The sequence below is a fragment of the Scomber japonicus genome, chromosome 7 (genome assembly GCF_027409825.1).
Source record: "Scomber japonicus isolate fScoJap1 chromosome 7, fScoJap1.pri, whole genome shotgun sequence".
Classification (NCBI taxonomy): domain Eukaryota; kingdom Metazoa; phylum Chordata; class Actinopteri; order Scombriformes; family Scombridae; genus Scomber; species Scomber japonicus.
The window spans coordinates 22,655,974-22,680,638 of NC_070584.1; the positions used below are offsets into that span (position 1 = coordinate 22,655,974).

The 24,665-nt window shown below is 37.6% G+C and overlaps 3 protein-coding genes across 4 annotated transcripts; 2 read left to right on the forward strand and 1 right to left on the reverse strand.

Moving 5' to 3' along the window:
- Positions 1-541: 541 nt before the first annotated feature.
- tmem38a (transmembrane protein 38A) lies at positions 542-9,486 on the reverse strand. Its single transcript, XM_053321837.1, has 6 exons — positions 9,225-9,486; positions 4,836-4,992; positions 3,927-4,111; positions 2,858-2,945; positions 2,237-2,354; positions 542-1,187 (listed from the first exon to the last, which is right to left on the reverse strand). Exons 1-6 carry the CDS (start codon positions 9,346-9,348, stop codon positions 984-986), a joined length of 876 nt encoding a protein of 291 aa, XP_053177812.1. The 5' UTR covers positions 9,349-9,486; the 3' UTR covers positions 542-983.
- Positions 9,487-12,412: 2,926 nt separating this feature from the next.
- On the forward strand, positions 12,413-15,134 carry smim7 (small integral membrane protein 7). Its single transcript, XM_053322095.1, has 5 exons — positions 12,413-12,487; positions 12,693-12,734; positions 13,826-13,878; positions 13,964-14,054; positions 14,368-15,134. The coding sequence occupies exons 1-5, from the start codon at positions 12,462-12,464 to the stop codon at positions 14,381-14,383; spliced, it is 228 nt and encodes a 75-aa protein (XP_053178070.1). The 5' UTR covers positions 12,413-12,461; the 3' UTR covers positions 14,384-15,134.
- Positions 15,135-17,003: 1,869 nt separating this feature from the next.
- Positions 17,004-23,943, forward strand: LOC128361670 (mediator of RNA polymerase II transcription subunit 26-like). Of its 2 annotated transcripts, none has more exons than XM_053322193.1 (3): positions 17,004-17,318; positions 20,470-20,547; positions 20,626-23,943. In XM_053322193.1, the coding sequence occupies exons 1-3, from the start codon at positions 17,247-17,249 to the stop codon at positions 22,213-22,215; spliced, it is 1,740 nt and encodes a 579-aa protein (XP_053178168.1). In that variant the 5' UTR covers positions 17,004-17,246; the 3' UTR covers positions 22,216-23,943. The 2 variants fall into 2 exon arrangements, with proteins under 2 accessions (XP_053178168.1, XP_053178169.1); XM_053322194.1 differs by having other exon boundaries at positions 20,473-20,547.
- Positions 23,944-24,665: the final 722 nt, after the last annotated feature.

Sequence of the window (24,665 nt, forward strand, 5' to 3'; positions counted from 1 at the left end):
AAAATGCTGCTCAGTGAGCTTTCTCATGACTATCATTATGTCATCTTATACTATTATAGTATCTTTTGAACACACGTTTTAAATCTCATACTGTTAGAGAGCACCAACCAGTTTTACAAACATAACCTGGAAACGCAGGCAACTGTCCTTTTACCTCTGTGATGTTCTCTGCTGCTGTGAGGAATGTTGAGGTCAAAGGTCGAGTGTAACAACCTCCTGCAAAGTTCATTAGTGATGCTTTATTGCCTGAGCTGCAAGAGTTTGTCAACTCACCAGGGAGCTTCCAACTTTCTCAGTATATGACCCCAAGTTGACCTCAGACCTATCCTGCCACCTCCCAGCAGCCTCAGCATTACATAACAGAGAGTTTATGAAGACATTCTCCTGACTGACCACTGATTCCTGGTTAAGTATCTATAAAGCTGTTTAGAGTAAAATTAAAGTCTTTCATGCATCAAAAATCTATAAGTTATGGAATACTCTTATACTGATCATCTTATGACTCATAATTAAAGGGAAATTAAAAACCACCGACACAAAATGTTTCTCTTGATTTTATTTAAAGACATGAATTTGTCCTTATCTCAATGTAAAAAGCAGAAATGTTCTTTCACATAGCGCTTCATTCACATTTGAATTTCGGGTTGAAATCGCTGCCACAACTACTGATGTGGAGCAGGAGGCCATCCTAGAACGACGTGGACCTCCTGAACGTGGATCACCACATAGTGTTGAGCACAGATGCAGGTAAATAAATAGCTTTCAAATGTCCAGGTTGGGTTGAAGAGTGAATCATTTGCCGTAATATTTACAGAGTCCCTGTGCTGTGTAAAACGCAGGAAGCACCATGTTGCTCTAATAGAAAGGGTCTCATTTGGTGAAACATCAAACTGCCCCTTTCCCTGGAAAAGGAATGGGAAGTGCCATCATGCGCAGGCCATGAGGGCAAGTCAGATGCAGTTTCAGTGGTTCAGCGCGGCGCCCTACTCGGCTTTCTTTGCCTTCCTTTTGCGAGTACCATCACTCAGCTCCTCCTTGGTTTTGAGTGGTGAGGATGGGGCGGCAGCAGGAGGATGGTGGTGGTGGTCGTCCTCAGAGCCCAGAGGGGAGCCGAACAGCAGATGGCAAATCCAGGACTCAATGAGAGCGAAAGGGGAGCCGTGAGAGTGTCGGGCAGTCATCCAAACCTGGGAGGACAGGAAGATGGTGACGGTTAAAAGAGATTAACCTGATTTTGTGATATTTAAAGGAGCAATAGACTTCAGTTTTTAACAGAAATCCTGTGATACAAACTGAATAGATGGATTTTGAAAAATGGTCGTTTACCAGACAGGGAGGGTCTAATGAAAGATTCTGTTGGATTATGGGAACTGTAGGATCAAACATTTCTAGAGCTCATATCATGAACAAAAAAAAAAATCTGTCTCTTCTGCATCAAGATATTTAGAATTTTTCTCTTCCAATTTATGAAAGTGCAATATTACAACGCTGTTGTCACTTATTAAAAGTACCCTGTGAAAATATCTTGAGAACAATTCCGACATGCTGAATATAATTCCTTCTTTATAAAATCTTTGCAAAAGTCAAATATTTGAATAATTGAAATCTGCATCATTTACATCACCCAGCTGTCTTATTTTGTACATTAGCTGTGGATCAGTGGAAGAACAAGAAACTTGGCAACACATTCTCATCTGCATACATGTGTGCTAGTGAAGCACATGATAAAGACAAAGAGCTGCTCATCCAAACATTGCTCCATAGTGCCAGAAGTGGTCAAAAAAGTCAACAAGTTGTGTTTAATTAAAGGAGCGCAAAAAATACACACAGCATGTCCCATGCACTAAAACAAACAAGAAACAGGGAGTGCTTGAAAACTTAAAACAACACAGTGTGAAAGTGGTGGTACGTGGTATAAAGATTCATCTCCAGCTGCAATGTTCAGAGTTAATTTACCAACCTTCATAAATCTTTTAGTGGGAGGAAGAATTTTGTTTTTTTACTTCATTGTACCAATATCAGACCAGTTATAAAAACCTCTACTTGTTTTTGTTCAAATATAACTCTGTATGTTTGAAACAAGAGGTGGAAATGCTGCTGTAGACACATAATAAATTTATAATGGAGGAATGCCACCTTCTTTTATTAAACAGAAGTTTATAAAACAGCATAAGTTTAAAATAAATCAGGACAGCAGAACTGCTACCGACACATCACAGAGCTGCACAGACCGTACCTTGCTTGTGGCCATGAAGAGGGTGAAGATGAGGATGAGGGTGCTCTTGGACACTGGCAGCCAGTGAGCCTCCTGCAGGGTGAAGAGGATGGCTCCGTACAGGCTGGCTTTGGTTGGGCTGCAGAGAAGAAAGACAAACTGTCAGTGAAATAGCTGCAGCAGAGATCACAATAACAATAAGATGGAGCAGAAGATAAAAGCACCTTAAAAACCTTCATTGACCAAAATGAACCTTTATGACATGAGGTTTGAGAAGCTGCAATTTTTATTCTCTTTTTATTTTCATTTCATTTTGATTCAATACTGAATCAAATTTTTTTGCTCTAGTAATAAGAAGTTTCATCTAACAGTGACATTGTTTAAGCAGCATGTATGACAGAGTGCCAAAATGCCTTTTTAGATATTACCACAAGGGGGCGCCATAATTACATTTTTTTTAGTACTGCACTGTCACTTTAACAAGACACTGTTTTGTGCATAACTTTATGTTTCTTTGAATCACAGATACCTTTAAGTCATAGTTTTGTGAGTGAAAGTTTTGGTTACACATAGTCTTGAGGAGGCAGTGATGAGTTTACGAGGAGGAAACACACACACACACACACACACACACACACTTACAATGACATGTTGAGGATCTCATTGGTCTCAGGCCTCCACACACCACGCAGCAGCTGCTCAAAATTGGAAATGAGAGCTACTCCAGACCCTGGGAAGATAAAAATAGACAGTGGAAAAAAATGAGGACAAAAAAGTCAGTTGTCTCGTGTCACTGCTCTTATCTGACTTTCTTCAACATGAATGCCTGCAGGACCTCGCTATTATATCACTGATGGTAGAGAGTACATAGCAGAGAGCAGGACAGCCCTTGCTTCGCATTTCTATAGCTCATTCTTCATAAACAAAATACTTAATTAGAAGTACGATTGTGCAGCTTAGATTAATTGATCTGCCTGAAATTTTTTCTCCTTCAAAAATTTAAACTTTAAACTTCACACTTTTAAAATAATTTGTTCGTGGAGAATTCATAGTAATTACTTTTATACTTTAAAAATTAAGTCAAACTAATTTTAACATACTTTATTTAAACTGCTGCCTATTTGGTAGTAGTAATTAGTCATTTTGAACACAGTGAATGGACAGATGAACCCCAATTTCCCTACATCTTTATAGACAGTGTATCATTTCTCTATGCTGTAACATGAATTGTATTAAGCCATTGGCCATTCAGCCTTGCATGTATGCACATGTGTAGCTCATTTATGTTTAAATCTGGCTGTTGCGCAGGTAACTGACGTTGTTGCTTGCTGTCACACATTGAATGCAGTTGTCAACCAACAGACTACAGATTGATCAAGTACCAGTAAAGACTTTGTTCAAGGAAAAGTGCTCATGTTTGTCACTTAACTTTAAAAAATAAAATAAAATCACAAGAAAATTTTATGTGTCCCCAAATTTACTTGTCCTAAAGTTGGTCACAAAGTCACAAAATCTGTCAACGCACATAAACCAACAACCTCCATGACTTTCCTTCAAGTTAGTTTATGTAGTTACAATAAATCTGTAATTTCTCATTCACTGATGAAGAAAAAGTAGATTTTTTTGCTAGCTGTCCCATCACAACACATTTACTGACTTCTAATAAAACAGTGAACTGATGCACACTTCTGTGAAATTATAACACACTAACCTTTGACGTATCCGATGATGACCATGATGAAGAAGCCGTGGTGGTAGGCGTGGTGGGCGTGGTGAACACCAGCGGCGATCTTACGGGCGCGGACGACCTCCTTCAGGGCGACCAACACCAGCTTGACGGGCAGGAAAGCCACACATTTATAGAAGAGGTTCAGCGGGCAGTAAAAGATGAGGTACCTGTGTTTGTGTTGACATAAAGAGAGAAAAAAAGAGAGTCAGATATTAGATAGAGGAAAGGGGGGAATAAAACCCATTTTTCTGCAGTTGGTCGTTCAGTGATGTTTATTCAGCTTTGATGGATAAAGTTTGTATCATGTATTAAAGGTTCAGTTCACTCAATTTACAAAAACAACCTATTTTCCCACTTATAATTAGTAGTATCAAGTCATGAAGGCTTTATTTGCCAATGTTTTGAGATTCCCGCTGCTGATATAGTACAAATGAGGTCAATCTCAATTATATATAGGCTAGAGAAAAATAGCTCCCAGATTATCCTGATTGGGTTGGGTCATTGTGTTTTTATTTTTTGGGGAATTTCATTTCCATATTAATATTTAAATTTGCAGCACAAAGATTGTGCACACTATCCTCATGGCTTGATAGCTCTGATATGAAGTGGAAAATGTTAGTGTGTGTGCTTTGAGTGAACTGACCCTTTAAACTTTTGTTCCTTTCCTGTGAAAGTTATTTTTAACCACTGAAAAAGACATTACATTAATTTGATTTGTTGATTTTTGATGCTTTTCTTTTTAAAGGAAATGACCAATATGTTCATCTAACACATAGAAATCTGATGGGAAAATATGACTCAAATAACCCAACAAATCCATAAGCCACGTGTGACCTAAAAGCACTATTTCTACCCATGTGAAGGGTAAAACTGTTCTGAGGACTTTCTCACCAGACAGCTGAGGCCAGCAGGATGTGGCTGTTGTGTTGGAAATAGTCGAGTGGGCTGCCTCCAAGCAAGATGTCTGCCACGATATAACTACCAAAGCAGTAGAGCATGGCACAGAGCCAGGAGGCCACAGGACTCCTGCGAGAGACCTCCACCGAGCCTGCAAAACAGAAAAAGAGCTGTTAGGAGCAGTCCGTCACACACATTGGAGTGTGAAAATAAAAATATCACAGCGATAAGGATTTGTTGAAGTGAACGTGTATAAGTTACTTTAGAACATGCGTGTGTGTGTGTGTGTGTGTGTGTGTGTGTGTGTGTGTGTGTGTGTGTTTATGCAGTCAGAGCCCTACTTATATATGGGTGTTTGTTTTTTTATTAAATATCAGATATCACATAGTCAGGGTTAGGAAAAAACCACAAGTTCAGTTTTTTTTTAAATGAATTAATAAATTGCTTTTTTTAGACAACACTGGAGCCCCCCAAGGTTGCGTGCTGACACACACATTGATGACCCATGCCATACGCCAGAGCAACCACATCATGTAAGTATGCTGACATCACATTGTGGGGCTTCATTATTTTTATATAGTCTATGTGTTATCCCCACGTGGTCCGAACATGCACAGAAAGTATTTATTCCAACCAGATAGAAACAATCGGATTAAGCATTTACATAATTATTAGGTGCTTATATTGTCCTATTGAACAGATTATCAAAGGTTTACACCTTTGAACACCATTCAAAATTTCCTCTGATCAGGCCTGTCTCTTCTGATTGAAGTGGATACTTGAGGCATTTCTATTCTGATTATTCTGATTAATAGTAGAATATTAGGGTCCATGTAAATGTAGCCACTGTCATTATGGAGAGTAAAAAAATAAAGGATCAAAACACAGCAGAATCAGAGATATCGTACCCACAACGCAACTCAATGTAGCTTTGAGCCGCTAGCCTCAACCAGAAATGAGGAGCCAGCTGTAGAGGTCTGATAACTTCACTTCTCTCCAACCCCTAACTTGTAGCCCTCGTTCCCAGCAAACGCTGATTCAATTATTTTAAACCTTTTTTTTTTTTTTTTTTTGCAAAAAGCTCTTTTACTTTCATCAAGTGTCTTATTATCAAATATAAAATTATTCCAAGCTCCTTAATGACGCTCATAAACTTGAATTCTTTGCTCTTATTTGGGAATCCCAAAGATTATATTCAAACTTTCTGTTAGTTCCTACAGCAGTGACGTTCATTATCAGTGGACGCCTTGTGTATCTATGTGCTGTATCTTTGTCCATGCCCAGTCAACAACTTCAGTGCACGCCCTGATAGCACGCCTCTTTATCATAACCTAATATTGACTCAGGACGTTTACAGTCATAGTAACACGGCAGTTTACTAACACAGCAAATGACTTTAAAGTATACATAACTGAGCAGAGATTAATAATAGTGATATAATAGATTGGTTCATACAGTATGCATGTACAGCTGATCTGTCACACACAAAACATTTATATTATATAATATGATATAATTACTCATTTAAATCAGCACCCCTGTTACCATAAATATTTCACTAGATAAGAGATAAATGGATAAAACTGATGCCAAATAAACTAAAAACAGATGACTGTTTGGGTGTTTTGTGTCCACAGCATGCAGATAATAACACTAGAAAGAAGTTTTCTGATTACTTACTTAAGTAAAAGCAACAATACCACACTACAAAAATACTCGATTACAAGAAAAAGTCCAGTATTTAAACTTTTATCTAAGTATAGTAGAAGTATTATCAGCAAAAAGCATCCAACATAACAAAGCTCATTATGCAGAATACCCACAATTAGTGTTGTATGATAATACTGGATAATTATTTTTGATGCATCAACATGTAAGCAGAACTTTAATGCAGCTGCTTATTGAGTTGGAGCCAAATTTAACTACCTTATGCTGTTTTATAAACTGCTTATAAGTTTTGTAACTATAACTGTGATGACAGCTGTGAAATAAATGTGGTGCAAGTACAATATTAGAGGTTTACAGTAGGATACTTATGTGAACTACAAGTACCTCCAAACTGTACTTAAGAACAGTACTTGAGTAAAACTGGAGTTGTATTCCAGTGCTGTTGTTTCATATATTACACACATAATAGGTGTCTTTATAAAACATGACCATAATCATGTACAACAACATGCACAAATCTGATTTTAAGACTGTATATTTGTTTCCATGTGGGCGAAGACTTGCCAACATTGTTACAGACACAGTAAGTCGAGATGTGAGCAGGGCGCGACTGTTTCGCCTCACAAATCTCCAACGACAGGTGGGTGAGGGTGTCATGGTGCGACTGGCGCTCAGTTTGAAGGCAATCTGATCCAGAGAAATGCCGCCCTATTAATACCCTCTGCTCAAGTGCTTCTCCTGCCTTGCATCTGTCAGGCCTGTCTTAACCTTTGACCCCCCCCCCAACACCACACTTGCCTTGTCTCTTCTACCCCACCCATGTTGACCCCTAAAACTCAGTCATGTGGTGAAACTCCGCTCTCAGACATGTGTAGTGAATGTTGAACATAAGATCTTGCAAATGTTGGCTGCACATTTACATTAAATTTGACTGTAAAATGTTCTCAGATGCGAAGCTGAAACACAATTGCAGTCATGAAGTCAGTTTTGGTGGCTGCATGCTACAGTACACCTGAGTCCTAATGAATCAAGACGAGCTTTCACTTCATGTTTTTGACTTTTTTTCATTTCATTTAACACAAAATACAACAAATGTGGTGAAATAAATGTCATCCTGAGAAAAGTGAGCACCAATAGTGTCACAACTGCTCTTTTCATAACTTTATGTGTTTATGTGCTACTTCATGTGCTGTGTGCTTTATGTGCTAAAATTAGCAAACTGCATCAGTTGTAACTGTTGTAAAAGAGATCAGGTTCATGGATTAGATAATTCAGAATAGAAAAGTCATTCACTTCTTACTCAGTTTAATATGCGACACCATGAGTTCCTCCACATTTTACATTATTTATATGTTTATACTTAAACTGTTTCTTTTCAGATGTTTTAATTTGTGTACTCTGCTTACTTTTACATTTATTTCAGTTTTTTATATGCATTTGTTGTGTTACACCACTTCAAAGGCTATAACACAAGATTCACAGTGTAACCAAAGCGTGTAATACACATTTGCTTTCTCTTAGAGTTTGTATTTTTTCTTCCAAGATTTATGAAGCCAAATGATTAAAGTAGGGGTGTAAAAGTTTATTCACCTGACAACTAGCTCCTATATTTTCCTTGCAGCAAGCAGGAGCATCGTTGTCGAGGAATACATGGTATCCGTTGAGTTTACTATCAAACTTTTGTACACACAGTGCGAAGGGTTTGACACATGGATTATGCTGTACAAGCTGTTTGGACGGGATTTGCTGGATGTAATAGGCTCATTTAAAGGTTTAAAGTTGCAGCTGTAAACTTTTCTAATTTGACATGTGGCTGAGATGCTTTTCCACTGCTCCTAGCATCTTCAGTGAAGTCTTAGCTGACATGAAAGCAAGCAAACTGACTGAATTTTCACCTCAGAGTGACCTTATCCTTTAAAAGTTTGGCAACTGAATTATGTTAGAGACCAAGCAATGCTCGACTTTTTCCTCTGCAGCTTATTTCAACTTTAGCAGTCAGTGTAAATAGCCTGGAAGTGCAGCAGAGGGGCTTCGGAGACCCACTGACATCTATTTCAGGATCTTCTATTTATTGCCTAAGTTGCTGGTATGCACAGGCCTTCTCTCATGTTTCATCCTCCTCGGGCTCAGTTGCTCAAAGGAGTTAAATCTTGGAAAATATCATGCATAGCCGGGTGGTTTAATCTACTTCAGTGATTTCCCCACTTTGAATGAGGTCAGGCTGCTGCAGTACAAGATTTTCCCTCACACCAAGCAAGCAGAGCTGTGGTGCTCCTGCTTTAGTTTATGTAACAGGTCATGCTTTACACGGATAGGGTAATATTCAGATAACAGCAACAGAAAGTCCTTGTAAGGATATCAGAACAATGTGCAGCTACAGAGCAGAAAATGCAGTAAAATTAACTTTATAATAGGCTTCTTAATGCACATTCAGTTACACATACACATATTATAGTTTTTCATTCATTACTTATAAATTCTTAATGGTATAAATGTTGAATTTCCTAAGTTGGAAATATGTTATTCTAGATATATGTTTACTATGTCTTGTTATAAATAGATACATACGCATTTACGCACAGATGAATGGTGCATGCACCTGCCAAATAGCGCATAGCTCATAGAAAAATACACTTGTGAAATAATGAAGGACATCCTCAATGTGGAAAAACAACGCGCACTTGAAGCCAAGAGAAAAGTGAGAAACACACTCACCTGGCTCATACTTGAGGTAGAGGATGGACACGATGTAATAAGCGAGATCAAACACAGGAAACAATCCCACTTTAGTGAAAGCTTGGGCAAAATCGCCCAAATTAAGAACTGCCAGCATTTCCATGTTGCCCGTCTCAACCCGAACCAGTGAATCTCTGTGTTGTGTTTTTTATTCCAACTGCGCACTCAGGATCGGAAGCCCCCCTCAAAACCCGGTCCGCCGGCTCTCCACCAAGCCCCCCGATATCGACAGTGAAAAGCCTGTGACACTCAAGCTCTCCTATTAATACCTCATCTCCATAGCCTCAGCATCATCATCATTACTATCATCATCATCATCATCTGCGCTCAGTGCCAGCTGCTTCGCTTTTTAAGCGACAGGAGGTTTGCGTGACAGCTGCTTGAGAATTACACCATGAGACAAAAGGTTGATTCTCCTGTCTTCACCATCGTCATTTAAGACGCAGTTGGAGGTTTGTCCACATCCCGGAGACACACTGAAGCCTGAGACAAGTGTCCACGCTTTAATGCGGACTAAGATTGATTCACCCCTCTCATAAAAACATCCTTCAACCCGAATCAGATCCTGCACCGAGTGTCAGCGGATCTCATCAGGAACAGCTCAGAAATATTTGGTGATATCATCAAAATGTTTGGACTGAAGGCGCAGAAATGATGAAGACAAATAAATAACAGCAACAACATTTTTAATACACATTTTATTAATTGAATTTCTTTATTTTTCAATTTCTTCCTTTTATGTCTAATGGCCAATAATAATAATCAGAGCAATACCCTCTGTCGCCACCAGAGGGCTCCAAAATTACAACCGGATGTTGTCAGATGAAAACCTTGTATCTCCAAAATTTCAACTTTTCAAGAACTATGAGGAATAAAGACATCTTTGTTTGAGAGTGATTATCATTATCATTCATTCATCTATTCCACCCTTTGAACCCGTTACGTTTACATTCAGGAAGGTGGTAGAGTGATATTAAAGCAAATGTAATTAGAATATTTTATACAAAGCCTATTTTCTCTTTTCTTTACCTACACTCTGCAGCCCCATTTGAATCATTTTCATAACTGAATCTATTTGTTGTCAAGTCATGCTGTTTTTCTCAATCATTTTCTTACTCTCCTCAATTTATTGGCTTTTTAAAACTGTTGTGAAAATGCAAAGACGTTGATTTAACTGATGTACAAACTAAACAACTAACTGACTGACTGAATATTTTTTGACATAATTATGGTTCGAAATGAGCTGATACACACCAACCAATACAAAAAAGCAGTCAGGCTTGACCAAGACTGTGTGTTTTTATCATACAGTCTATGGTTTTTATGTATTAATTTAGTTATCTTTGCCACGACAGGACTCCTCATGTGATTTGTTGATAGTGTCTCAACATATGAATGATTTATGGTACAATGTTATGTGTGGAAATATAATTGAAACTTGATACATTCACTGCTGGAATGTAAAGAGATGTTGCCTTAAGTGTATATATTTTTAATACATACATGTACTTATTATTTCATTTTTATGTATGTATGTATACTTATACTGTCAATGTTGTTGTTATTTAGAATCTGCTTATAGTTTTTGTAAATTAACTTTTTTTTGAGGAATGCGTGATCAACATTCCTACAAGAAAATGTGTTATTTTTTGTAAAAGAAAAAGTTTTAAAATATATCCATCTCCTTTGAGGGACCAGAACAGTGACTTTAGGTTTTGGCATTGAGAACAAAACATATATTAATTAAACAAAACTGACACTTGAAAAAAGTTGTATGGGCACTGAAATTTAAATAAATAAATAAGTAAATCAAGCTTTTAATAAAATGAATGTAAAAGCTTTTTCATTTTTGACCACACACTTAATATCTTATTGTATTCCCTTATGATAGGCCTATACAGTATTTGTTTAAATTCTGATGTTGTTTTTGATGACAATTGTCACTGTTTAAGTGTTTTTTCAGTGACAGTGGTTTTCAGTTTCAACTTTGTGTCACTTCCCCTCAACCGACCTTTAATCTAAGAATACATTTATTAGAAAACATCATAACAGTTTGCTCAATGAAGACTATAGATACATTATAAGATGATGAAGACTATGGATGTATTATAAGATGATGAAGACTATGGATGTATTATAAAAAGTTGAAGGTTATGGATGTGTTATAAAAGATGAAGACTATGAATGTGTTATAAAAGATGAAGACTATGGATGTGTTATAAAAGATGAAGACTATGAATGTGTTATAAAAGATGAAGACTATGGATGTGTTATACGAAGATGAAGATGGATGCATTATAAAAGATGAATACTATGGATGTGTTATCAAAGATGAAGATTATGGATGTGTTATAGGAAGATGAAGACTATGAATGTGTTATAAAAGATGAAGACTGTGAATGTGGTATAAGAAGATGAAGACAATGATTGTGTTATATGACGATGAAGACTATGGTTGTGTTATCAAAGATGAAGACTATGAATGTGTTATAGGAAGAAAAAGACTATGAATGTGTTATAAAAGATGAAGACTATGGATGTGTTATACGAAGATGAAGATGGATGCATTATAAAAGATGAATACTATGGATGTGTTATCAAAGATGAAGATTATGGATGTGTTATAGGAAGATGAAGACTATGAATGTGTTATAAAAGATGAAGACTGTGAATGTGGTATAAGAAGATGAAGACAATGATTGTGTTATATGACGATGAAGACTATGGTTGTGTTATCAAAGATGAAGACTATGAATGTGTTATAGGAAGAAAAAGACTATGAATGTGTTATAAAAGATGAAGACTAGGCATGTGTTATCAAAGATGAAGACTATGGTTGTGTTATAAAAGATGAAGACTATGTATGTATTATAAGATGATGAAGACTATGGATGTATTATAAAAAGTTGAAGGTTATGGATGTGTTATAAAAGATGAAGACTATGAATGTGTTATAAAAGATGAAGACTATGAATGTGTTATAAAAGATGAAGAATACGCATGTGTTATCAAAGATGAAGACTATGGTAGTGTTATAAAAGATGAAGACTATGGATGTGTTATAAAGATGAAGGTGAGCAGCCTGGCAAACTAAACTCGGGGCTCTAAAAACCTTCATCTGACGCGCCTCCGGTTGCTCGATTCCTATTGGTCACATTCCTGGTTGCGTTTGCGAACACGGAAGTTAGGCGTTTTCTGTGATGTGATGTGGACAAGATGATCGGAGATCTGTTGATATTCGGGTAATTTGTCTGATTTTATTGACATATTACACTCGTGGGCACATTTTTACTTTAACTGAGACGTTTTCTGTATGTGTTATTGAGCACTATGTCGTGGTTTTGACAGCGGACTATGAAGCTAACTAGCTCTATGCTAACGCCAGCTCACCAGGTAAATAACACATTAAAAGTTTCACCTGTCAACAACATGTTTGTGTCTCTTCAGGACCTTACTGGTGAATGCGGGAGCTGTGCTGAATTTCAAGCTGTGAGTATTCACGTTCATCGTATACAGTTTCAGTTTTAGTTGACATTGTCAGAAAGGCGATAATTCTACTTTATGTTTATTATTGAGGTCGTAGTGGGTGATGGTGATGTACGAGGGTGCATTACATTGAATGGTGTTCTTAATATTTTGACCACTCCATTAACATATATGAGGGGGCCTAGTAAAAGTAAAATTAATGGAAGAGCTGTTGTATTGGACTGAATTACATTACACATATGTACTTAATGAAGTGGCCAGTGACTGTACATGTATTTCAGCAATACATTACACTGGCGTGTGAGCACACTTTAAAATCTAAGACAGACAAGACAAATATACATTATATAATATTAAATGAACACAATACCGCCATCATTTTATGAATTGATAATCAACTAGCAAAATTATTATCATAATCCAGAACAGCCCTTAATCAATCAATCAATCAATCAATCAATCAAACTTAATTTTCTTTACATATAGCACCTTTAAAATAAATATAATGCAATTCAGAGTGCTTTACAAGTGACTAAAACATGCTATAGGATGTTAAAAATGGATTTAGAGACTAATGAACTCTTAAAAATTGTTTAAAGTTTAAGACATGTATTTAAATAAGACAACATTAAACAAAGGGTAATTAAGAAAGTAAGAGGTAAATAATAGAAGCAATGAAAGTATGATTAAAAATGAAAATATTCTTTCAGATCCTCTTGAAGGCTGTTGAGGAGCACAGAGCGTAACGGTTGAAAGTAGCATGTGCAAATGTTTTTGTTCTGCTTTGTGGAGCAGCTGAAAAGAAGATTTGTTTTTTGTTCTTGTTACACATTTCAATGATTTAAAATAATTTACAAATCAATCCTAAACAAAGTAAACTAGTGTTTGGGGTCTTTCCACTTTGATGTATGAATATGGCGTCTGCCCTTCATTATAATGAGATTAACCAAATCAGATATATTAGATGACAGATTGTCCAAAAAGAATGTGATGTGAGAAAACTCAAACACTGGGCCACTATCGACCTTCAAAAATAACCCAACATGGATGTCATTTTAACAACAGGTTAGAGGTTAACTGTGGATATTTTGCAGGAAAAGAAAGGAGTCCCAGGGATTTGGAGATGAGTCCAGGGGACCAACAACAGGTGTGTGGGAGAGAGACTGAAAAATAAAAAATAAAAGAAGAAGTGTTCCAGGTGTCTGTGGTCCTTATCAGAGTATGTCTTTTAGGTGACAACATCAGAGAGTTTCTGCTCAGCCTGCGATACTTTCGGATCTTCATCGCGCTGTGGAACATCTTCATCATGTTCTGCATGATACTGTGAGTAACACTCTGTTAGATAAATGACAGGTTCACAGTTTTTTAAGTCTGTCTTAAAACAATCAGCTTCCCAAATGAACATTGAAGTAGATTTTTCTTGCTATAATCACTCCTCCTGAAACAATCCACAGTTCTGCTTTTGTGCAAAAATGCTTTTAAAAGTTTAACTGAAGCTAATGTGAAGCTTCAGTTGGCCAAATTAGTCAAATTGAGTAGATATTTTTTAACTTACAGACTGTAAATGTGGCAGATATCTACTTGATATATGAACTCAAACTGCTGAAGCCTGGCTAAATATCTCCAATCCTTGCAGATTATTTGGCTCGTGATCGAAGTTGGCTGTGACTGGACTCCCACTGGAAAGGTTACTTATCAAGATGGATTCTCTTTACTTCTCCTCGATAGGACTTTCCTGTTATTTTGGCCCCTTTAACTGTAATCGTGCTCCGTTTTCTTTCCCACCCTCTTCTGGCTGTACAGGAATTCATGAACCGCTGTATTTATTTTGTCTTACATGTTTGTAAGATCAACACTTTGAAGTTTTTATGTTTTATCTTTTTGTTTTTTGGTTGTAATTATGCCATCACTTGTGCTGTCAGTGCCCTCATGTTTCATTACAGAACATCTACCATGTTAATTTGGTAATTAAAGAAATAGCAGGGTTGAAAATGATGGTCGTCACTTAAATGTTGCCCATCTGTCATCATTTAACAGTCCTACTCTGTCCTAAAACCTCTCATACTGCTACAGTAATCAAATTTGGTGGTAAACCTTCTAATTTATCAAAATCTTGCTGTTAGTTTTTTTGACAGGCTGAAACATCTTTTTACTCTTTTTTTTTTACCTGCACAGTCATCAGAGTTCAGCTGGATTTAAGTTGGTTAAATGGATCAAACATCTCTAAATTTAGCTGTTATGCTCTCATGTGTGTCAGTAAAGAGTATTTTAATGCAGCCTTTCAATTAAAACAAAAGCCATTTTCCTTTATTCTGGGGCACATGTGCTGTAAGTAAATGTATATGCACTATTGTGTAAATGTGTCCTTATTCTTAACATTCAATAAAAAATACATTTTTCTTATCCCGTGTCTCCTGTGTCCCAGTTCCACTACATATTAGTTATAAAGTTTGTGACCTACTGCTTTTTACAGAAGATATTAACATTTCACTCTTCTAGTCAGCTAATTAGTAAATAACAACACTATCTTAACCTTGTATAGGATACATACAGCTGTGTTGCTGCATCATGTTCATGGGTTTATAGATAGAAAACAATGTAATATTTTTAAAATTGGGATTTTTTGCAATACCTTTTACTGTGATGCCTTTCAAATTTTGATCTGTATGTCCAAAAAAAAAAAACTACTTCAAATAACATCTCACATATTGTTTTTGAATCTCTGAAGGAATGTCTTAAAACAGTCAGGTGTCCATATAACCACTGATTGCGGTCTTCCCCACTGTAATCATTTCTCCTGGTCATACTGGCTGTTAAAACTTGATTGGCGGTTTGATTCCCGGCTCCTCCAGTCCACATATCGATGTGCCCTTGGGCAAGACACATAACCCCTGAATTGCTCCCAATGGCTGCACCAACAATGGAAGAATGTGTGTGAATGGTTGGCTCCCTCCGGATGCACACGTTGGCACCATGTGTGGTAGCCTCTGTCATCAGTGTATGAATGTGTGTGAACGGGTGAATGTGACTTGTAGTGTTTTGAGTGGTCGAAAAGAATAGAAAAGTGGTATATAAGTACACTCCATTTACCATCTTAAAAGATCTCCTTCTGACGCACTTTCAGCGTAATTGATGGGTGTTTCCACGCAGTCATTTTATACCAAAATACATTTAAAAGTTGAAGTTATATGAGGCTTCAACAGCCTGAGATAGTCATATCAAGTGGACATCTGCCATATTTACAGTCTTTTTAGAATCAAATTCCCTGTTTGTGTTTCCTTGGACGTTGAGCTGTGGTGGATGTATGATAAAAAAAGAGGAACTTGAGCACTAAAAACACATTAACACTGAAAGATATCTAATTGATTTAACTCATTTGGATGGCAGGGAAGGAATAAAGGGGAAAAAAATAAAACATTAAAAAGGACAGGTTCAAAATCTTTCAAGTTCTGTTTAAACAACAGTGAAATACTGAAAGAAATTCTCCTTGCTGTAATCATTCCTCCTGTTCATACTGACTATAAGAAGATCCCTGTGTAAATGCACTTACAATGTGAGTGATGGGGGACAAAACCCACAGAGTATTCACACAGTCATTTGTGCAAAATTGCATTTATCTGAAGCTGATCTGAAGCTTACATGAGGTTTCAGCAGTTTGAGTTAGTCATATCAAGTGGGTATCTGCCGCATTTACAGTCTTTTTTTGTATCATATTCTTTCTTTTTATTTCCTATTGAGCTGTGATGGAAGTATAGTAACAAAAAAAGGGACGACACTAAAAAAGACTAACCTTGAAAGATATCTAGGCTATTTGTTTTAACTCATTTGGATGGCTGATGCTTCATATTAGCTTAAGATAAATGTTTAAATACATTTTTGCACAGAAAGAAGGCTGTGGATTTTGGTCGCCATATCTATCATTGTAAATGCATTACAAAGGGATCTTCTAATGATCTGTATAAGAACAGGAGTTTCAGTGTTCATTTGGGCACCTGATTGTTGTTTTAAGAAAGCCAACAGAAAGAAAAGGGAAAAATCTAAACCCTTTCTTTTATAAAATACATATAACCTTTGTTATGAAGTCCATACTATTGTCTAATGTATATCTTGCATGTAACAATCATAGACTGTGGTAACAATACAGCACAGGAGGCGACAGGAAGAACACAGCGTGGTGATGTTGACGCTTGCCTACGTAACACTCTCCCATCATGCCTTTCACGACAAAAAGCCCGATGAGGAGGAGGAGGGAGGAGGAGGCTACCAGCCGAGGAGGGGTGGTCGCTTCCAGGAGAGGGGGTTTTCTGTTGTCTCTCGTCGCCTGAATTGTCAAATAATACGTGACGGCGGCGAGCAGAAAAACACAAAGATTAAAAAAATAAAGCATCAGGAGACATGATGCTCGCTCCCGCAGACCAGCTCCCGTCGGGCCTGTGAGTGTCGGCAGGTTTCTCACCGCCGTCTCTCTCTCCGGGAGGCTTTCTGCTGTCCGAGTCCGAGACACACCGCCAGGCGATGACAGCGGCCACAGCCACTCCGCAGGTGATGAGAGACCGGCTGCTGCAGGCCATCGACGGCCAGAGCAATGTGAGTGAAAAGAGAGAAGCTAGTTTTCCCAAAAAGAGAGAAGCGAAGAAGAGGGGGTTAGACAATGAGGCCGAGCCGGCTGCAGGTCTGCACGGAGGGCTGACAGAGTAATGGCAGGCAGTGTTACCAAGCTAAATGTTGTTTGCTCGCTAATATCACTAGTTGGCGAGAGTCACTGATGCCAGACACTACGGTGTTACAGAGTATTTGGTGACCCATCAGATATGTGACCTGCACTGTGGGAAAGAAGTACTACTCTGATACTTTACTTCAGTAGCACAGTGTAAATATAGCTACTTCATCACAAGTGAAAATCCTGCATCTAAAATCATACTTAGGCAAAATTATAGAAGTATTGCTAGCTAAATTTACTTAAAGTACTTCATTATAAGTAAAAGCCTGCCTCTAAAATCATACCTGAGTAAAAGTATAGAAGTATGACCACCTAAATGCACTTTAAGTATTTCATTATATGTAAATATCCTGCAATTAAAATCATACTCAAATACAAGCATAGAAGTATAATCCAGCTAAAATTAGTTATAGTACTTCACTAAAAGTAAAAATCCTGCATCTAAAATCATTCTTAAGTAAAAGTATAGAAGTATGACCCACAAATTAACTTTAAGTACCTTTTTATTATAGCTAAAATCTCGCCTCTAAAATCATACTCAAGTAAAAGTATAGAAGTATGACCACCTAAATCCAGCATTTAAAATACTACTTAATTTACAGTATGGAAGTATTACCAGCTATACTTACTGTAAGTACTATAATACTTCATTACAGGTAACTGCATTTACCATTGTACTTAAGCTAAAGTATATTAAGCTAAATTTATGTAGCTGGTTATAAGGTACTCTAGCAAAAGTACTAATTTTTCAGGAAATCTGTCTCTAAGCAGTAATTAGTACTTTTACTTCAGTATTTTAAATGCAGGATTTGTTACTTGTAATGAAATATTTTTTACAGTGTGATATTGACACTTAAATAAAGGATTTGAGTACTTCTTCCAACCCTGCAGGTCACAAAACCTGATGTGTCACCACATACGATAGATAGATAGATAGATAGATAGATAGATAGATAGATAGATAGATAGAGAGATTGATTCATTGATTCATACTTTATTAATCCCATTGGAGAAATTGAGATATCTCACAGCTCACAGTCTATACATACACATATTCATAAATACACATAGATACATACACAGTAATACACAACAAAAGACAAACAGATAATAACCAACCACTGACTAACACATTAGCCCAGCGAGCAGGCTGCTGGAGGCCACTGATGATGTTGCATCGTTGAGTTATTTATGTCCACTGAACAATTTAAATAACCAGTGATTCCTTACTGGAGACAAGCGACACTGAGCTGACAGCTATGAAGTGGTAGTCTGGGGAAAAGTGGACTTAAAGATCCTCTCTAGAGATGTTGTATGGATAAGTAAAAGATCATCTAAAATGTATAATAATTTCAGTCTAATATGCTCTTTCTTTCTATAGAAAACTATTCCATTTCCAGTTAGAAAACCTTAAAATGACATCAACTCTCCCTCATTAAAAATCCAAAATCTATGAAAATGCAATTATGTTTAATTTCAGAAGTTTAACAGCTGGATACAAGCTGTCTCACTCTTCATTGTGAAGTTTACTCTCAGTGTTTGGGTAGTTTCCACATCACACTGGTGAATATTGGACCATGACTGTCTTCAAAGATGTTTGTAATTTCAAAACTCCAGCTCGAACTGGCAGCAGATGAATGTGAAAAAAGCCTTTTAGTATCAAACTCTACACGTTCATTGTGCATAGTGAAGCTCAAACATTTAATTGTAGAAAACAAGAAAAAGAAAAATGTTGTTTTTGAGTAGAGATGGACTTTAGGTGACAGACATGTTGAGTTAACAAAGCTGGTGAGATTTGCTTGGATCATTATTTCAGTTTTCAATGAATGACAATAATTATGTTACAACCAAATTTGGTATTGTCCCCAAAGATTTGATAATATCAAGTCAAACTTCTGCAGGATGCTGGGCAGTTTGGCTGTATTGTGAGTATTTCCATCGACTGAAAACTGCTGTGACAATCTGATAAGCTTTGTTAACTTGCATTACGTTTGTCATAGTAACTTTGAGAATAGAACAAAATTAAATTTGCATTATATTATATGCTATTGTGTTCAAAGCGTTTAGCTCACAATTTACCAAGCTGATGTTTCTTCTAGATATCTTCTAACTCCTAGCAGGCATTGCAATTAATCTTTTAATTGATACAACTGATACACATCACGATATCATAAAGTTCTTAGAAAGTCAATTTTAAAGCAGTTAGATAAATAAAGTAATGACACAGATATTTCAGTTTTGGGCTAATCCAGTGACAAATCATTAATAATCTCTTTAATTATGTAGCTGTAGCACTTAACAAAATTACAAAGTGCGTCACATGAAATCGCAGATATAAACACAAAACAATTAAAGAATAAACGACCGAAAGGAACAATGTAAAATCGTCACTCTGACAAGAAATAAAAATAGTAAGATGTGTAAAACCAGGGAAGTCTGAATAAAAGTGTGTTTTGGGCTTAGATTTAAAAGAGGTCACTGACTCAGCTTGCCTTATTTCCTTGTTATGAGTAACCTTACCAAAGAAGTCCACATTGTGGCCATAAAACAGTCTGCATTATGTTACCTGCAATGGTCCAGTACAACCAGTGCTGTTGACAAGTTTCATATCATTTTGCAGTATGTATTGTCATCTCTCACAACCACAGATAAGAAGTGTTTACAGGCCCATATTAAAATTAATGCTCAACTTTGGACAGCATTTATCTCATGTCTTACTTGAAGATCTCACTTGGTGGTCTTGTGAGATAAAATATCATATTTGCATGCACTCTCAGTTTGTCATATTGTTACTGAAACCAGTATGAATATGCCGTTTCCTTGTGTGCAGGTGCTCATTTGAAAGTCTATTCAAATTATGTCTTGACCTTCTTTGTTTGCCCCTCTTCATCTGTATAATGGGATTTGCGATTCTGAATGTAATGGGGCTAATAAGCGCACAACATCTACATACAAGCACCTGGACTGACAGCACTGTGACGTCTCTGGATTATAATGTATATATCTGTATCTTTTCAGCAGATATGCAACATGGTGATGGTTATGGAGGTGATCTCTTATTTAGAGAAATATCCTATCACCAAAGAGGCACTGGAGGTAAGAAATGAACAAAATAAAAATGCAGTTGAATCGGAATTGGAGAGGTTAAAACACACCCATCTTATCTTCTTACAGGAAACTCGTCTTGGCAAACTCATCAACGATGTCCGTAAGAAAACCAAGAATGAGGATCTTGCAAAAAGGGCCAAGAAGCTTCTGCGAAACTGGCAGAAGTTAATTGAGCCGGGGAAGAGTGAGGTGTTGTCCAGAGGACACACCGGTCCGGCATCATGGTCTTCCAACGGTGGTGCTCATCCCTGCATCTCTGTTCCAGCTGCCACGACACCATCAGGTAAAACAGGTCCAGAGTTGAAGAACAGAAATGACTTCAACAACTGTTACTCCCCTAAGGTGGAGAAGCAGAGCAACAGGAAACGTAAGGGCGATCAGAAGGAGGGACAGCTCTTACCAGCCAAGATAACCAAAACAACTCTTAATGATAAAATACAGAATTCCAAACAGCTGCCAACCAATGGAATTGGCGGCAGCTCTGACATTTTTACAGATAGTCGTGTGCATCAGCCTTTAGAAAAGGAGATTTCTGAGCCTGTGGACAATGACAGGCTGAATAAAATCCCTGTCAACGCTGTAAAACCTCATCCAAGTGCCCCGGGAAACAGCAAGCCATCTAGCACTTCTTCATTGATAAAAACATCAGTTCTGCAGCAGCAAGCCAGACCGGAGCAAGCTGCCTCTGGGGGGCAGTGTCGATCCAGAAGCCCTCGAGGTTCCATGCACAGTCCTCAAACTCCAAAACAGGAAGCTGTTGTCAAACAAAATGCACCACAAGCACAGAGTATTTCTAGCCCCACTGTGAGGCCTGGGTCTGTGGACACCTCCGGGCTGGGGCCTTCTTCTCAGCCTTTAAATGTTTGTGTTCAGGGTTTGCACACTGACAGTTCGTGGTCTACAGATTTGGACTCTCAAAGCAGGCCTCTTAGTGCGCCTCTTCATAACTCGAATGCCTCCTCCTGCAGTGATGGGGTCAGTTTGGAAGATGATGGTGTGTTTAACAGTACAGAGAAAAGGAAAAGACAGAAATACAGGCCGAAGGACTATGTGGTAAATTTAGACAGACAGACTGTAGATGATGGTACTAAACCTGTCAGGTTAAAAGACAGGAGATTGACATTTAACCCTGTAACAGGGCAGATCAAATCCTCCTTCCATAAGGAGTCTTCCCAGGAGGAGGAGGTCAGGGTGGACCACAGACCTGAACCTCAGTGGTCAGAACAGCTGAAGCAGAATCCGCAGATTCCGATTCCTCCCAGTCCCTTCCAGCAGACCGACTGGAAAGAGCTGTCGAGGAGCGAGATCATCCAGTCGTACCTTAGCCAGCAAAGCAACGTGCTGACATCATCAGGGGCCAACACTCCTGGTGCACACTTTTTCATGACAGAGTACATGAAAAAAGATGAACACCGAAGTAAAGATGACAAGAAAACAGTCGTACTGGCATCAGAGCTCCCAGCCAGGGTTTTACCAGGGGTTGAAAGAGAGGTCAACAAGGAAGACCTGAACAGATTACACACACAGCACTGGTCTGGGGTTAACGGTTGCCGTGACACGAAGGGTAATTGGTACGACTGGACACAGTGCATCTCCTTAGACCCACATGGAGACGAGAGCAGGTTGAACATATTGCCATATGTCTGTTTGGATTGAAACTGAGGTCTAGTCTAGTGTCTGAATGGGAAGGTGTAAGTTGCCTTCAGCGTGCAGCGGAGCAGCTCTGAGTGTATGAAAACACTTCATCAGAGTGTGAACTACTGTTTTGCACTGTTGTTGAAAATGGAATTAATGTGTTGGTGTGTGTGGAGGGCAGAGGCCAAAATCAGTGTTTTTTTATCAGTTTTTGAACCTTGTGTGAGGACAGTGTGAAGGAGAAAGGCTATGCATTTATCTGCCTGATAAGTTATTTATGCTCAGTAAGTGAACAATTGAGTTTTCCAGGCAGACAAAAGACCAGCTCTAACACCTGCCATCCTTTTGTATGGGAGAGAAAATCACACCATACTGCACAGCCACATGTTTAATCTTATGTTAAATTGCTTATCAATAAGCACATGCCTCGTGGGAATGTGACTTAATTGACTTTTCCCACATTAATCAAAAGTTATGACTCTATTAACCTGTATCATCTTTAAATAGAGTAGTAAGATACATAATCACAATGAGGTTGTGTATCAACATGCTGAAATCCAGAAAAAGGTCATAGAAGCAGCTGAAATTAAGCAGCTATCCTCATCACTATTTCCATTGACGAACAATTCTATTAAAGGGTAGGTTCACAGTTTTTTCCAAGTGTATCTTAATACAATACTCACATGTCTCAATGTAGCTGTAATTGTTCCTTCTGTCCATACTGGCCACCAAGAAATCCTCCTAATCACAATTACAGAGAAGAGATAAGCGACAAAATGCAGTTCTCATTCAGTGCAGAAATACATTAGTAATGTTCAGCTGATTTCCTAAATTCCCTGTTTGTGTCTTTGTGAATGGTGTTCAGCTGCTGAGGTGTGGTGGAGGGATTGAAACACATTTTGTACTAAAAAGTCTAACTTAGCACACTCACTTCACTGGTCTCTTCATTGGAAACATGTTAGGAAGGTGTCTTGTCACTGCCAGTATGTACACTATAAAAATGGTTTCAGGCATGTGAGAATTGTTTTAAAACAGACATGAACCTATCTTTTAACTGTGAAAAACTATCTGTCGCTCCCTGTTTTAGAGCCGCTGTTCCAATATTGCACGACTGCCTCACATGTGACTTTTAGCAGAAATAATAAAAGACAAATCAGTTATAAATGGTAGATTTTTTTTTCTTGTGTTATGAGGTTTCATTTCTGTTAAATGAAGTGACATGAAACTGCCAGATGTGACTGTGCAGTTTGAGGTGAGTGAAAGAGAAGCTTGTGTAGGGCTACGAGAAGGGTGGCTGTCATGTATATTTATTCACATTTACACATTCATTTTAAGAGTCACATACATGTTCTGACGACACTAAATCATTTTTTCTCCGTTCAGAATCAATCAGTTATGCAGTGGCGACATTCCAAACTTTCCCTGCTGATACACCAACCTACCTTACACAGGAAAACTCTCCAAAATTACACATTTTGATAATGTGAACTAGTTTTATTTTATACTTGCCTTTTCTTTTTACTGTGTATTTAGGTTGTAAAATATAAATTTAAGATGGCTGAGCAGACTATGCTACTAGGTTGCATCTTTATACTGTCAGGAAGAACTGAAATATAAATTGACATGCTGGATAAAGTACTTAATATCATTCCTTTAGATATTGTTTGCCTTACGGAAACCTGTGTTTTCCCTAAAGACAGAGCCTTAGTGAATGTACAGAAATTAGCCTTTTGTGTTCAGTTGAATGCAGAAGAGAACATATTTGCTACTTAGTCCTTTTAAGTGGACATGTTGATATGTGTTAATAAAAAAAACTGCAGGAATTATGAATCTTTGTCTTCTTTTAGTGTGTATGAAGGAAAAAGAATGTCCATATTCTCAGATTTGACCTTCCCAACTTGATATAATAGGTAGTTGAAGCCCAACTGGCACGTTGCAATTTATTTATTAATCTAACTCACAAATGAATCTGCTGTCTCTACGTGAATAAAACGTTCAGAATTTTTTAGGAAACAACCTTCTTATGCTAATGAGAGAATTACACCATTCTGGATGCACTACTCAATGCATTTATCCTCTGTAAATGTAATTAGAGCTGAAAGGACATATCAAGTGATTGCATTTTACAATTACTTTCACATTTTGTCATTTGGCAGATGTTATTAATCCAAAGCAACTTCAAAGTGATATGTTTATCAAGTGTTTAGTTTAACAGAAAAAACTTAATTCCCATAAATGTAACCCAACCCCAGGAATGAAAGCTTTTCTATATGCAGAGTTCCAGTGTTATTTGGAATGTGTGTAAATGGCCTTTAACAGTATAATGTCAGCTTTTCCAAGGAGAGGGAGCTTGAAAAATCTAATTGGGTAACAGTTGGTGCTTCAGTTTTGCTTTAAACACTATCTGGAGAAATTATGTTTATGTATGACAAAATGCTGAACAAATGAACTATAGACAATGTAATTATTAA